The sequence below is a fragment of the Corylus avellana genome, chromosome ca2 (assembly GCF_901000735.1).
Source record: "Corylus avellana chromosome ca2, CavTom2PMs-1.0".
In the NCBI taxonomy this organism is placed as follows: Eukaryota; Viridiplantae; Streptophyta; class Magnoliopsida; order Fagales; family Betulaceae; genus Corylus; species Corylus avellana.
In genome coordinates this window covers 37205016-37217108 of record NC_081542.1, presented here as the reverse complement: position 1 = coordinate 37217108, position 12093 = coordinate 37205016, and the positions used below count along the sequence as shown (strand labels likewise).

Sequence of the window (12093 nt, the reverse complement as noted above, 5' to 3'; positions counted from 1 at the left end):
GAGTTAAAGTTAAGAACTTTAACTCGTTTAATTTAATAAATCAGGTTACGATTGATCTATACATACAGTCTTATATGCTCAGGTATATATTGGTACGATCCGAACTTGACATGATACCACAAATTGTCACTTGTAAATACAACACTATCGAAGGTGGTTCGAAATATTATTCATTGTGTCAATAGAAGCCAACCAACCAAGCCAGCCAATAGTAATAGTAATAATTGCAAAGTAAAGCAATAAGTTGATGAATCTAATCACCCATCACCTTGATTATTAGTAGATGATTGTCCATTAATTGACTGCACTAGTGGCCCTTTAAGATCCTTTTGCTAGTTTGGTTTCATTTCTCTATCCACATCTGCCGGGTGGGAGGCATGCAATATGGACCCTCATCCTACTAAAAACCTTTTATTATTATTATTATTATTCTTTTATTTTGTTGGTATCCTACGAAGTCTAATAATACCCTTTTATTTATTTATTAAAATACAAGTTACATTAAATTTTATTTATTTGTGTATTCTCACAAACAAGTCCAGAAGTTGCCAAAAGATATATCAAGTCAGCTTACGTATAAATGATCATTAAATGAAGATCAAAACTTGCCTTTAGCATTGAAAGGAAAATGAAAAGAAAATGAAAAGATATATATATATTGAAAAGTGCTAGGGAGCCAAACAAATAAACTTAAGTTTTTTTTTAAACTGACGTGGCAGACCATGAGTAGCAGACAAGGGAGAGATAATTGCATTTTTTTTAATTTAAAAATCTTTGCCATGTCAATTTAAAAATTTATCTGGGTTCATTTGTTTGACTCTCTAGCACTTCTCACATTCTTTTAGTGTTTGAACGGTAGATAAGGAAGACTGCGTTATCCACAAGAGCGTTCATTTGGTTGATAACTTTTTACACGACGTGCAAATCTAACATAATTCAACACTAAATTAATATATTAAAGTTGACCAATTTGACTAATTTAATTAAGTAAATCGAGGGAAGATTAATTAATATGATCTTATACTGATATAGTGCAAGTTTTTATTTTTTATTTAAAATAATAATAATAGTAAAATAAGAGTTACACATGGTTAGATCTGATTTGGCTATGTGGGGCATATCTATTGACCAGAACAAATAGATCCTGTTGTACCAAAGGAAATATGTCTTCCAGGGGCAGTATGGAAATTAGGCTATTCTCCTAGATAGCTCAGTGTCGGCTCGGAAAAATGCTTGGCCTATCAAATTGAGGCTTGCTTCATAGATATAATAAAATATTTATAAATAGATAAGACTCGAGTATTTATAATTAATACAAAGATGAATGAATTTTAGTTTTTCATAATCATCTAACGAACTTGAGCAGCATAAGGAAAGAAAATTTTAGTCATATATTTGTCTTCAATAAAGAAAAAAAACTTAATTAATTAAACAGTTGTTAACAAGAATAAGGACTCTCCATAATTACCCGTTTATTATTATTATTTTTTTATTTTTTATATGTCTGCATAAAAAGGGGAGAGAGATTCGAACTAGTGACCTTTGCTTTATTAGGCGTGGTCTCAGCCAATTGAGTTACTTCTTGATGACATAATTACTCGTTTATTGCTAACAATTCAAGCACCTAAATGTCCGTAAAATCCATTCAGATGGTTTTGGTCTTAGAGTGCGTTTGTTTGCGATTTTACAATAATAATTTGTGTTTTTAAAAGATATTGTAAAATGTAAAACGTTTGACATTATGATTTAAAAAATACTTTATTTAAAATATTAAAAAAATTATAATTTTTAGAAGCAGGCTAAAATGTATTTATTCGAAAACAAGTATTTGATGCAAAAATACTTTTTAATATGTAAAAACGTAATTTTTAAAATCGTATTTATTAAAACGAAAATTTTAGACGGACTTATAGCGACAAGGAAGTGGCATGGTTCGGTAATAAAAACTCAGGCGAAGGGCATTTGCGTGATTTAGATTTTAGATCATAGTTGGCGGTTACACTGTTGTACTCTTGTCACATTCTATAAGCTCAACCACCAAATGTTACCGATACGAACCGAAGAAGAAGAAGAAGAAGAAAAAGGAGGAGGAAAGAGAGAGATCTGGGAAGGGGAAGAGAATGAGGGAACCACAGGGTGCGGTGGGGGTGGAGACCAACAATGCAACGATGCCGCCTCAGGCTCTGCTGGAGAGGCTCAAGGACTACGGCCAGGAGGACGCTTTTGCCCTCTGGGACGAGCTCTCTCCCGAGGAACGCGACCTTCTCGTCAAGGACATGGAGGTCATTTCATTCTCCTCTGGATCTCTTACTCTCTTTGTTTTTCTATTTACTTGATTTGTTCGCATTAGAATTCTGTTTTCCTTTCCCTTCTGCTTCTCTTCTGCTGCTCGTTCCTGTTTGGTTCCCGAGAAAGCTGATAAACGATTGGAAAATGAATGGCTCGTCAAATTATTGAGCGTAATTGCTGAATTGAGGTTTTGCTTTTCTCTGGCGCCAAACGATGGGAGTTTAGTGACTCGGAAATTCCGGTTTTTGTTTGTTTGGTTGTCTGTATTTTCTCTGCAACCAAACGGGGGTTGGTGATGAGTATTTGGTGAATTTGGTTGATCTGTGATCAAATCGGCGTCCTTCATTGCGAAAATTAATTTTTATATCACTGCCTTTAAAATATGAATTTGTTGTGATTTATGATGCTTTCTTCAGAATTTGGATCTTCCAAGGATCGATCGGATCATTCGCTGTTCACTTCGATCTCAAGGTCAGAATCTCTCTCTTACTCTCTCTCTCTCTCTCTCTAACTGTATGTTCATGTATATACATGCATGCGACAATATGTACTTATAGTCCAATTCTGGTAGGATTTGATGTGTCGATTTTATGATTTGAATTGACATTTCAGGGCTACCGGCAGCGGCTATAGAGCCAGTGCCGGAGAGCAGCGTGTCGACGGTGGAGGAGCGATCGCTTGAACACAGAGAGCGATGGTGGAAGATGGGTTTGAAGGCCATCTCGGAGGGAAAATTGGGTGTGTTGCTTTTATCTGGTGGCCAGGTATTACTCTTATTATTCCCTCTCTCTCTCTCTCTCTCTCTCTCTCTCTCTCTTTTTTTTTTTTTTTTCCATAAATATGTTCAACCATTAGACATAGTTGATTCGCCATACTTTTGTGAGAGTTGCTTTTACTTTTGTGTGAATTGCTTTTACTTTGTGTTTAACTTTATCATGCAGCTAAAAGGAATCGATTATTTAATAATTCTGTTTAACTCTGGGTATTCATGAAAAATCTCTCTCTAACCATAATTCTTGTATGATGTTGCTTTTTGGGGTTTTGGTTACTCAAAACAATTTGATGATTATTATGCTTAACTTAATTGTGTAAAAGCAGTAACTTTTAATTGTTCTGTGATACTCTCTCTTTCTCACTTTCTAGTAGGTAATACATTCGTTTCTTCTGGATGTCCACTTATGAAAGTAGCTGATTAATAAGTCCACTAATGATTGTAGCTTTTTCTGTGGATAATCATTATTTGTAACAAAGTTGCTTTTTAGAATTCCACATTTTTTTGTAGTAGGAAGCAACTATAGAAAATGATTCTCTTGAAGATCGTTAAATGTGAAAGCTGGAATGCTTAGGCCCCAATGTGTTAAAACAGAACACTTTTGGGAATATTTATATTAGTTCATATTTTTTGTTTAAGAACTTAGGTCTGAGGAGGTTTCATTTATTTATGTATTTTTATCCTTTTCAATAACTAAAATTACAAGATAAGATACCTTCCAGTCTGACACAATAAGAATTCTATTCAATCAAATCTAGCTGGAAAGGAAGTATTCTCTGTGGAACTTTAAGATTATAATCACTAAGACATTTCTAGGCCAAACTTGAGCCCCATTATCCCCACCTTCCTGAGTCATCCAGTTACATTACGGTGAGTTTCATAAATTATTAGCTTTAATATTTCTATATTAATTTTGATCATATAATTCATGTAAATATTACATATCAAAAAAAAAAAATTGTTTTTTCCCTTATGGCTTTCTAGGTTCGAACAGGAATCTTCTAACAGAAAATTTGTCCTTCTTAAATATAAGCCTTAATATGCTTTTTATTTATTTATTTATTTTTTAATAAGCCTTAATTTGTTATCTTAGGCAATTTTTTTGTGATGGTTAGAGTTGGCATATGTTGTACCTGCAATTAGCTTTACCAATAAATATTTTTAACTAAATTTTATCCTTTTTTTTTTTTCCTGAAAAAACTTATGTTGAAAAATTACTCTTGAAACAAGAGAGCATGTATTAAATACTTATAAACATAGCTCTTCAAGAAAGTCGACTGACCAATGGAAAAGGCCAAGTATGCATAGAAATTTCCTCTTCATAGTAGAACTTAATCCAAGTTCTTATATTTGTATATATAACAGGGAATAATGAGGAACTGGATTGAGTCCTCATAGTTCTACCCTCTCTTAATACTGGAGAAGTTTGCTCTTTCTTGTTTTTTGAAACATTGTGTTACTTAGGAACTAGGAAGATTTGCTGACGAATTATACTATGGTGTACTTGAACTGCTGTAAAAAGTTAATTTGATGAACAACTCCCCTTTCCCAAATTCTCTCTGATAATGGACATTTTTTAGCATATTGCTGGTTCAAGGTTACATAGATTGGTTGATTGGTCAATCAGTGTAAATTTTTTCAGGAAAAGGTGTTTAGTAATCTTTTAGATCTTATCAAGATGCATGTTACATTGCCTCCATTGTTCAGCAGATACTTTTATGTCTACTTGTTTGTTCTTACATATGTTTCTCTCTCTCTCTTTCTCTTCATTTTCATGTTTTCTTTTCTCCCTTTAGCGTTGTGTTAATCTAATTAGTACATGCATTTTCTCATGACCTAAATGTAAATGCAGGGAACTCGGCTTGGAAGTTCAGATCCAAAAGGGTGTTTCAGTAAGTAAATATCAAGTTAACTTCATTTTGGAACAATTTTCTGCTGTGCCGCATATGTCTAATCTAAAGGGGTGGTGTGGAATTCGAAACAGAAGAGGGATCAATACCCTGCATCTCCATTTTCTATCTCACCAATCAAAAGAGTTGCTAAATAAGAACTATAAATGTTTAGAGAATGCTAGGTGTGCATATTAAGATAGTTATAAAATTCTTAAATTTTTTTCCTATCTTCCTGTTTGTGAAACTATTAGGAAAGTTCAATACTCCTTCCAATGCTATTTGTCCGGTATTTCATATTCGGATATCTCAAAATGTATAACTTTCCTAATATGGCCTTGCTTTATTGAAAAGTCAATTGGTTTAGATTATTCTGCTAACTTTGTTTGACCTTTTAGGGGAGGTAGTCTTGTAAACATATATTTTTTATTTGAAAGACAATGCATTAAATGATGTCCCTTTAAATAGTTGGATTTCCTTAGGTAGACAAACATATGGGGCAGAGGGACTAAATTTAGTTACTAGAAATAGAGTACTTGACTACGTACAAATTCATTGCTCTCTGCTTTTGGCTAAAAGAGTTTCCTTTTTTCTAGCATGGATCATATCTTTAGTTCAAGCACAGACTTCATGTTTTTCCTGGTGGCCTTTGCCAATGCCGTCTTTCACCTTCTGCTGTTCAAGGTCATATCTTTAGTTGAAATTCTGCATTGAAAGGAAATTGGATGATGGCTTCTATTATTTACTTATAAAAAACATCTAAGATGTAAATATAAAAAATTGGGAAAATTCCTTAGAATTGCAAGACCAGAATATATAATAATTGATCTTCCTCTTTTTTTTGGTCAGTATTCTTTATTTATTATTTTAAGTTAATTACTTCTCCTAAATGGAGTAAATAAGCCTTATTGTTGTTTTCCATTGAGAATTTTATGGCAGTTCGTAATTTTTCGGATATATTTGATCTTTAAGAATTTTTTCAATTTGGTATTTCCCTCTGAATAGTTTTGAAATAAGTGGTTCTGTTATTTTTACCGCTTCTTTTTTATTTTTACTTTCGTTTAGATATTGGGCTTCCATCTGGCAAGTCACTTTTTCAACTGCAAGCTGAGCGAATATTATGTGTTCAAAGACTAGCTGCTCAGGCTACAAATGAGGGTAAAGCTCTCTCTCTCTCTCTCTCTCTCTCTCTCTCTTTTAAAGTATTAGCTAAACAACTGAAAACCATATAGCCTCTTCTTTGAAGTTTTAGCTAAACAACTGAAAACCCTCACTATACGGTATCCTGCAAGTTCAATGTTCATTCAATCTATCTTCTGTAATACATCATTAGTCATTTGACATTCTATTATAATAATACCTGCAGGTTCTGCTGGATCGGTGCAAATACATTGGTACATAATGACCAGTCCATTCACTGATGATGCCACACGCAAATTTTTCGAAAGTCATAAATTCTTTGGTCTGGAAGCTGACCAAGTAAGAAGTTTTTATTTTATTTTCTATTAATTTCCTCTTTTCCTTCCCTATAAATCTCCCCCTTCGGTTTTTTTTTTTTTTTTTTGGCGTACTTTTTCTTCTTACATTGAATGATACACTTCTTGATGTAGGTCACCTTCTTTCAGCAAGGCACTATACCTTGTGTTTCAAAAGATGGCAGATTTATTATGGAGACTCCATACAGGGTATGATTTCTGTTTTGTAGACGAACGGAATTGGACTTTTTAAAGAGATAGATGAAAAGAGAACCAATTAAAAGTGTAGACTGATGGGGAACACATATAACTAAATTGCAGTGGAACAGACTATTAGAAGAAGTCGTACTGGCTTTGATTTGCTGATCTAATACACTGCAACAGATTATAGTCTACTGTTACTAGGATTATTTCTATTTATTTTGTTTTATTATGTTTATAAGTTACTTCTCCATTCTGCCAATATGGTCATTACATGAGTTTAATTTTTTAAATCCAGGTATCTAAGGCTCCAGATGGGAATGGTGGAGTATATTCAGGTATTTTTTTCTAAAACTTTTGCTTTACATGTTGATTACAACTGCTGAACTTGACTATCTGTTTATCTCTTATTGCTTGGACCACACTCATTGGTTTAATTGAAGCCCTAATATGTTGATCAGCTCTAAAATCATCAAGGTTGTTAGAAGATATGGCCATGAGAGGGATTAAATATGTGGATTGCTATGGAGTAGACAATGCACTGGTCAATTTTTTTTTTCTTTAACTTGTCTTTTGGTTAAAGTTCCCCAATTTTTTTTTTTTTTTGTTAATGTTAATTAGCATATTGAATGCAGGTCCGAGTGGCTGATCCAACTTTCTTGGGTTATTTCATGGATAAAGGCGTAGCTGCAGCAGCAAAAGTTGTCCGTAAGGTAACTACTCTTTAGAAAAGACATATGGGAACTTCAATTGTTTTAACCATCTCTATAATTTAAAATTGTGGATTTTTGCAAGAGAGCTTTTGCTGCTTTTGTTGTGTCGCTTGAAGTTATCATTTCCCTCATATGAACTTTGACTTTGTTCTGAATATTTTCTGGATATTGTATTTGAGTGATTCAATCTGTCAGGAAAAAGAGAATGTGTAATTGATCTGATTTGTGAATGAAGTTTTCATCATTGTGTGATTTTCCTTAAGACACAAAACAAGTCATTGGGAAACCATGAAAATAATATGAATGCTTACAATTGCACTTCTAAATTCATGTAGGAGTGGGATATGTTTATATTCTATAGTTGCCGTTTTCTTCGTGCATGTTTGAATTTATTTGGCATCACTATCTTCGACTTCTGTATTCAACTTTTCTGGAGGTGTGTCCTACATTTGCCGTCTTCATCAGGGTGTCAAACATGGGGACACTATCTGCAAGGCATGTCTGTGCTTGCTAGCCTTTATAAATCGTATATTAACATTACTCTGCCAAATGCTAATTGTTATGTCCGCTTCAACCGCCTTTTCACCTCCCAAAAGCAAAGTGGGCTTTAATTTGTAAGAAGTGAGCACATATAGAGTTTCATACTTTTTAACAGATTATAGGTTGGAATGGATCTGGCATAGCATCTAGATCTCAATATAAATAAATATGGCAACAAATTAAGTATAGTTTGATAACAAGTAGAAGCTCTAAATGAATATATAGTGCATGTATTTGGCTGCAATTCAATTTGTATTTCTTGAACAATATCATTATGCTCTGTAGTAGCTTATTTTTACACATAATTATTCTGTTGTTATTTGTATAAACTTGTAGGATGTGGTATTACGTCTTAATTTTTGGAGTTATTTGGTTACAGGCTTATCCCCAAGAAAAGGTTGGCGTGTTTGTAAGGCGAGGTAAAGGTGGACCTCTCACTGTAGTCGAGTACAGTGAGTTGGACACATCAATGGCTTCTGCAATCAATCAGGAGACTGGACGTCTTCGTTTTTGTTGGAGTAATGTAATGTCTGTTGCCACGTTGTTTGATCTACTATTGCTTATTTATAATACAATATTGTGCTTGCGGATTTACATTCTGCTTTTTCTTATCTTTGAAATCCTTGGACTCTTAGAAGTTTGTGTGAAAATTGATTTATGTAACTAGGGAAATATGACCCTCCCCTTCAATACATTGGTTTGTGGCATGTGGTGGTCCTCTTATATTATTGAAATATACCTTTCTTTTCTATAATGACAACACTTAATTGCTGTTCTCCACCAAATATACTTAGGCCTACTTTTTTGTGAGATGTTGCTTTATTTGGTGGTTGACCATGAACGCATCCCCAACTGGTAGACAAGCAGAGCCCCCTCCTAAAACAAAATGATAATAAAATGTTTAATAAGCGTACTTGTAAGTTTGATGCTCTATAAGATGTGAATTTTGCAAATTTTGTATGTTGATCTGCCAGATATAAAAGCTGATACATTTTGTTTGTTGAAGTATATTAAATACCTAAAACAAGTATGCATGGCTTCCTTCTCAATGCTTTTAGTGAAATTTGATATTGGTACCATAGAGCACCATATTTTGCTGAGCATTTTGGTTTGTCATGTGCTATATTGGATATAGTTGCATTGTCAATGGTTTTGCGTTATTTCCATTGCTCGTCTCATTATAGAGTTCTTGTCAATTCCTGCTTTTCAGGTGTGCTTACACATGTTTAGCTTGGATTTTCTAAACCAAGTGGCAAGTGGCCTCGAGAAAGATAGCATGTTAGTGGTGCTCTTCTCTCTCTCTCTTGTTTCGTTGATTTTCATCTAGCATGGTTACGTTATTCGTCATTCCTGTAATCAGACCATTTTTTTTAATGCAAAACAGATGCACAATTTTAGTTGCACTCTACCTAGCCATTAAATTATCAATTAGTGCCATATTCCAGTAGTCTGGGAGTTGGAGTAGTTTATGCATGGAGCTAGCTGATGCATTTCTTTCCATTAGCATAAAACGCATAATTTTACTTATCAAAAAAAGAACAGAGTTTTGACCCTCTCTGCATAACCTCTGTCTAACTTTATCAAGTAATGCTGATTGAACCTGTCATCGTGATTATGTCTAGCTTAATAGGAGTCCATTTCGTTTGGAAACCTGAGGATAAAAGATCCATCAACATTAAACTTATAGGTCCTATAAGGCTGGTGGGGTCCTTGGAGACATATAAGTAGTACAAGTAGAGGAAGAACCTGAGCTTTGGAACTTCTGTTTTGATATATATCAGTGAACTCTAGCATGTTGGATATGTCTGCATAGACAAAAGTAACTGGTAGAATGTATTGCATTTCACATTAGTGTTAACTCACTGGTTCTCAATCTGAACTTTGTTTTGCGGTTCAGCACTTAAATCTGTAGGTCTGCACCCAGAGTTTCTACTATTACAAGGATATTAATGTGCACATTCTTTGTGAGTGCAGTTACCATCTTGCTGAGAAGAAAATTCCTTCTATACATGGACAAACAATGGGATTAAAACTAGAGCAGTTTATTTTTGATGCATTTCCCTATGCTCCTTCAACTGCACTTTTTGAGGTTACTTTGTTCTTCTGCTTCTCACTGTAATTCCAGCAATTTACTTTCTTATATTTCTGCTGCTTATTGAAAAATGCTACCTTTGTAGTTGGACTAATTGTTTGTCCCAATATATCTAGGTATTACGTGAGGAAGAGTTTGCACCAGTAAAAAATGCCAATGGGTCAAATTTTGACACCCCGGACAGCGCTAGGCTTCTTGTTCTCCGACTCCACAGTCGTTGGGTAGTTGCTGCAGGTGGCTTCTTAACACATTCAGTGCCCTTGTACTTAACAGGTAATTCCTTGCTTTATATTGTATCCATTCTTGTGGTTCAATAGAAGCATATAAAGTGGATTCATATGCTAAAAGCTGTAACAGCTAATGGGAAATGTATTTTCTGCGTTATTAAAAGTCAATTCTTAGTCCTCCGCCATAATTGATCTTGTTTCAGGTGTGGAGGTATCACCACAATGTTCTTATGCTGGAGAAAACCTAGAAGCTATATGCCGTGGAAGAACATTTCACGCGCCCTGCGAGATTTCATTTTAGTCGAGTTTGATCCATATATTCTCAATGTTTGCGGCTCTACTTCAACTTCAACTGAAGTTAGAATGGGTGAGGTTGGTCTTTCTCATGCATGTACTGTATTAGATCGAAGAGTGGGTGAAAAGGATGGTATATTAATTATAGGTTTTGGGATATTTTAAGCATGTCAGGATTTATTCAATCATGTCAATATCTTTTGTGCTTTTTTATTTTTTGAGCTGGGATGCCCCTTGATATTCAATTATTTGCCCCATTTATGGTCATTTCTTTGCAGAGTTAAAACTTTTTTGATATTCAATTATTTGCCCCACTGATATCTTCATTTACTATGATCGTTTTTCATTTTTGCGAAATTTTCCATGGAATGAGTCCTACCCAAAATTACAGAAACTTGTGGCAGTTGTAAGAGAGGAGAAATATAAGTCAGTTTTTATTAGTGCCATCAATAGCCATGTGAGTGATTTGGAAGACATTGGCAGTTTTGGGGCCAGAAATTTATTATTGTAGAGCCAAACTAAAAATATGATAATTAAGTAATTTTTCAAAAATTTTAAAACTTTAAATTTTGTTTGTAGTTGCTCACTGCTGCACGACTAAAAAGACGTGTTTAAATTTATACATAGGAAAAAACTTAAACCTAAGCAAGCCTGTCATCGCATTGTTTTGGTCACTACTACTTCACTCAATACTACCCTTTAATTTTCTCGCTAGTTTTTTTAGACTAGAATGTTTACACTTGTAATTTCTAACAATTGGGTCTTGATTTTAGTTCCTTCCTTTCTTTGATTTTTGATTGCCACTTATGAAAGGACACTACCCTATTACATCTGATTAGAGCTGAGCAAATTACTGATTAACCGATTTCGACTGACACCAACCATTACTGACTAGATGGCAGACAATAGGCGGCACAATTTTTTTTATTCCAAATTTTTTGGTTCGATAGGCGAAAGAGGTTTTTTAACCGAACCGACTTTACCGACCGACTTTCGACCGACTTTACCGACAAATTTGCCACTTTTCCACATGCCGACATTACCGACACCAACATCCGACCGACACCGACTTTACCGACCGCATTTGGCTCGAAATGTGAAATAAAATAAAATTTGATGGAATAAGTCGGTGAAATAGCCGACTTTACCGACATTGTCGGTTCGAAAGGCGAAAATAAAAATTTTCTACCGAAACCGACATTACCGACCGACGCTCAACCCTACATGGCTACATCTGACACAGTCACCTTCGTACAAGAGATGAATCATGAAAGCAAGCTTTTGTTTCCCACAATCTAAAAAAAAAAGAAAAAAAAAAAAAAGGGTTCAATCTTCACATAAAGACAAGCGATTTGCATGGGCCATTAGAACAAACGCTTTACTCATTCAGTCATTTCTCCTAAGATGTCAATTTTTTTTTTTTTTTTTTTAAAAAAAACATTTAGGAGGTCCATGGCCTCTTTCGGTCTCAACATCAGTGCCACTGATGATAGACTTTTAGATGGAACACCATATCCAAATCCAACTTTTGTTCACCCCTACTGAAGAAGGCATTCAAGCCAAAGCTTCTCATAATGTGGCAGGAGAAGGCAGGTGACTAC

The 12093-nt window shown here is 34.5% G+C and overlaps 1 protein-coding gene across 1 annotated transcript; it reads left to right on the top strand.

Moving 5' to 3' along the window:
* Nucleotides 1-2033: 2033 nt before the first annotated feature.
* Nucleotides 2034-10806, top strand: LOC132171221 (UDP-N-acetylglucosamine diphosphorylase 1). The gene is made up of 15 exons (XM_059582485.1): nt 2034-2282; nt 2706-2760; nt 2902-3053; nt 4914-4953; nt 6016-6108; nt 6317-6429; nt 6561-6635; nt 6925-6964; nt 7088-7170; nt 7262-7339; nt 8259-8402; nt 9090-9157; nt 9854-9968; nt 10088-10244; nt 10402-10806. The coding sequence occupies exons 1-15, from the start codon at nt 2121-2123 to the stop codon at nt 10497-10499; spliced, it is 1473 nt and encodes a 490-aa protein (XP_059438468.1). The 5' UTR covers nt 2034-2120; the 3' UTR covers nt 10500-10806.
* The last annotated feature ends 1287 nt before the right edge of the window (nt 10807-12093 follow it).

What these genes read in the sequence shown, in the direction of transcription:
- LOC132171221 (XM_059582485.1), top strand. Translation starts at nt 2,121, where the DNA reads ATGAGGGAACCACAGGGTGCGGTGGGGGTGGAGACCAACAATGCAACG. An exon ending in TGCTCAGGCTACAAATGAGG is followed by an intron (nt 6,109 to 6,316) that starts GTAAAGCTCTCT and finishes TAATACCTGCAG; the next exon opens with GTTCTGCTGGATCGGTGCAA. An exon ending in TTGGTCTGGAAGCTGACCAA is followed by an intron (nt 6,430 to 6,560) that starts GTAAGAAGTTTT and finishes TTCTTGATGTAG; the next exon opens with GTCACCTTCTTTCAGCAAGG.